General features: G+C 34.4%; 1 protein-coding gene across 1 annotated transcript; it reads right to left on the minus strand.

Moving 5' to 3' along the window:
* Positions 1 to 1,266: 1,266 nt before the first annotated feature.
* On the minus strand, positions 1,267 to 3,398 carry LOC145983313 (uncharacterized). Its single transcript, XM_083116458.1, has one exon. It carries the CDS (start codon positions 3,355 to 3,357, stop codon positions 1,267 to 1,269), a length of 2,091 nt encoding a protein of 696 aa, XP_082972584.1. The 5' UTR covers positions 3,358 to 3,398.
* Between the last annotated feature and the right edge of the window lie 200 nt (positions 3,399 to 3,598).

A 3,598-nucleotide genomic window follows, 5' to 3' on the forward strand; every position in this document is an offset into this window, starting at 1 on the left:
ATGATGTTACATCTATGCCATTGGGAAGCACATAAAACATACTGTATAAAATATTACATTGCCTTTAAAATGTATTTCCTGCAATGACTAAAATATTTTTTCTGATACTTCAACATTTAGAAAATTATCAACATATTTCTTGAAGTCTTATGAGTACATATTATCATACACAATACAAAAATAGTTTTGGTATTAAAACGTGCACATGCTTTCTTCCAGCAACGAAATAAACACAACTCTTTCGAACATGAATATTTTAAGCATTCCCTTTGATATTAATGACACGGGTAATAATACACCCAATATCAACATTACAGATTCAGCAGTATTCACTCATGGTTATGAATTCTCATTACCTCAAAAAAAAATATTAATGGTATACAAAGTTTCTTCCAAGCTAAACTATCATTAAAAAAGTGATCTATAGATTATACGTACGTTACTGAACCTTTTAAACAAAGACAGATGCAGTTGCTTCAATCTAATAAAATATTCAATAAATTCGTATATAAAATTGACCCTTCAAGTGTGTGCACAAACATATATTAAAATGTGCACACACAAGCAGCACTGACAAGTTTGTCAGTCGCTTGTTCTGCAAATCGACTACATCCTCCATCTCCTCTTTAGTGGCAGCTTTCATGTTTCTTATTCTTTTATGCATTTTAAGTTAATTTCGAAGTGCAGTCTCAACACTGAACTGAACATGCTATCTCCTGTGCCCCTTACAAAATTTGTAGAATCAGCATAATCAAGTAGAGAAACTAAGTTTGAAGATACGAATATCAAAAATTATGTTTAGTTGAGATTGTTTTTTGTTTCCTGAATTTATGTCTATTATAACAGAATCACTTAGCTCTCATGTTATTTGACAATTATAATGCTTGGACACAAGGATGTCAAAGTAGAGAAAGCAGACACATTCAGTGCTTAGACATCTTCTATGATATTTATCCTCTTTTCTCTAGCTAAACTATAGGGGTGAGAAACACATGAAACATTAATGTTTGTGTGTGCGCACGTTGCTGTTACTGTGCTTACTCTCATATTATTAGAAGATAAAAACATACATTCTTCACAGCATTAACATACGAGCTTATTCTCTATGTGGAGTGAACAAATTACAAACAAAACAAAATACAAATATGTACACACATTAGACAAATACCAAAGCAGAATCTTAACTATCAAAATATCTACCTGCAAACTTTTTACTTTTATTTGAAACTTGTTGATTATGTTAGAAACAATAAAATTCAATAAGATTCATGCTTTCTTTACCTCATTGTAGACAAAGTATTTAACCTGCTTCCAGTTTCTGTTATTCAGTTTGCCATCTGCAATTTCAATACACTTTAAACAATCAGCTTTCCCAGGAACCTTTCTTAGCAATAAAAATTTAGACAAACCATGCCTTACAGCTTGTTTCTCTTCAGCAGACCAAGTCTTGGCTTGAGTAAAGTTCCTTTTTGGTTTCTTTAATGTTTGACGTCTACTTGTAGAAGGAATGTCTTCAAAAGATTTTTCTTCTATGTTTACTTCCATGTCTGTTGCAGTGATAGTTTCATGAAGTCTGACCATTTGATCATCATCATCACCATCATCAGTGTCCTCTTCAACAGACAAATTGTCAATGTCATTCAGAGACTTCCCATAGTAGTTGTTAAGTGTACCTTTGTCTGCTGCCATAAACAGTTTACTTGTTTTTGCCACTGTTAAAGCAGAGTCTGGAAGACGGTAGAAGTCCTTATGGACATCCAGATCATGCCCCATAAATGATGCAACATTCTGCATTTCACACCTTTTCAAGTTAAGTATTTGTGAAATGGTAGCAATGTGCTTACGGAGTTTGGTTGATGTTATGAACTGTGGATATTGCGCACCACATTCCCTTGCATACTTGTAAAGAATATCACTTCCCCTAAAACAGTCTTCTGAGCCGTATTGTGTCCTTGCAAAAATATATTTATTGGAAGGTGATACTCCAACTACTTCTCTTGTTTCAATAAGCAGTTGAATAGCTTCCTGTATTTCAATGGTAAGTAACACTGGCACCTTCCTTCCTTTTTTGCCTCTCGTATATAAGAGTGTCAGGCTTTTAAGTAAATGCTTTTCACATTCAGACAGCATTTGAAGTATTTCTGCACTGTGTGTTGGGTTTTCTCTTTCACTAAAAGTTTTAACCTCTAATCTTTGAGCCTCACCACTTCTTCTTCGATTGAAAAGTATTATTGAAGCTAGTGTAGACTGACACAAACGCTCCCAGTCCTTCTTATCTGGAGCCTGCTTTAAGGATTCACTAGCACTTGAAATTTCACTGCTCAAATATACCTTTAGTTTTTTTAGGTCTTCGGCTAATGGCAATAATTCAGGTCTGTTCCATCGTCTTCTATCTAATGACTTCAGTGCATGAGAAGCAATTTCATGTGTCCATTCCATGTTACATAGGTCAATAAATTCCTCAGCCTGTACCCTTGATTGCAAGAGTTTATTTTTCAATGCATTGCTCTTCATTACCATTGCACAGTTCTTAAGTGCATGACCAATTTTTAAGGCAAGGCTAGGTCTTTTATATACATGGGTTACTTCATCATAGCCAGATATTAACCTTGCAGCATTAACAACTGTTGAAAAATTCTCAACTGACAAACAGTCACTTAAACTCACAATACCTTTATCTAGTTCCCTTGCCTGCAGCACCAATCTGCCTAGTTCTCTTAACTTTTGGCTTATGTATGAAGTTAAATGTGACTCGGCACCATGTTTTTGATACAACTTTGAACCATATTCCAAGATTAATTTGTCATTTTTAACAAGAAGTGAAATGGGATCCGTTCTCATTTTTGATAATACTTTCTCCCGTAACCCAACATTATTACTGGTGGAACATAATAAAATTTCTCTTTTAAAATTTCCCTTACTATTTATTGTGGTGCGACTAGAAACTGAACATTTTTTGACATGCCTCCAGATGCTGGATCTTCGGAATAAACCCAAACATTTCTCACAGGGGACATATTTTTTTGGTGATACTGCATTTTTAGTGCGTTTACTTGGTATAATTGTTCCACTTTTGTGTTCATGAACACTTTGGTTGTGATAAAAATTGCCTGCATTTCTGAGCTTCAGAAAAGCTATTCTACGTTCTTTTGACCCTTTTTCCAACAGCATAATTTTAGCTACTTCTGGCTCACCACTGTGCTTTCTTAAGAGATGTTTGCTAAGTTTTGATACCATTTTTAAACAGTATAAACAATAAGCTCTCCTGTCATATTTTCGCTTTCCAGAATCGTTATTTGTTTGTGCAACAGTAATTTTATTTGTAATAGACACATATCTTAAAGCCTTTTGTTTCATCTCTAAAATATTTGATCCATGATCAGAATCGGAACATGATGAACACTGAATGGTCTCATCAGGTATTTCAACTCCAGTGTCTTCACTAATTTCACTATTTTTCTGTATTAATTCTTCAACTTCTATATCACTAGTAGAAATTTCACTCTCCCTTGGCTGGTAATCAGGGTCAGCATCAGAATCAGTGAGGTCAAAAGATGTGTCGCTTGAAATATCTCGTTTACGTAGAAGAAAGTTGTAT

The sequence above is a fragment of the Lepisma saccharinum genome, unplaced genomic scaffold, assembly GCF_977018435.1.
Source record: "Lepisma saccharinum unplaced genomic scaffold, izLepSacc3.1 HAP1_SCAFFOLD_770, whole genome shotgun sequence".
Taxonomy (NCBI): Eukaryota; Metazoa; Arthropoda; class Insecta; order Zygentoma; family Lepismatidae; genus Lepisma; species Lepisma saccharinum.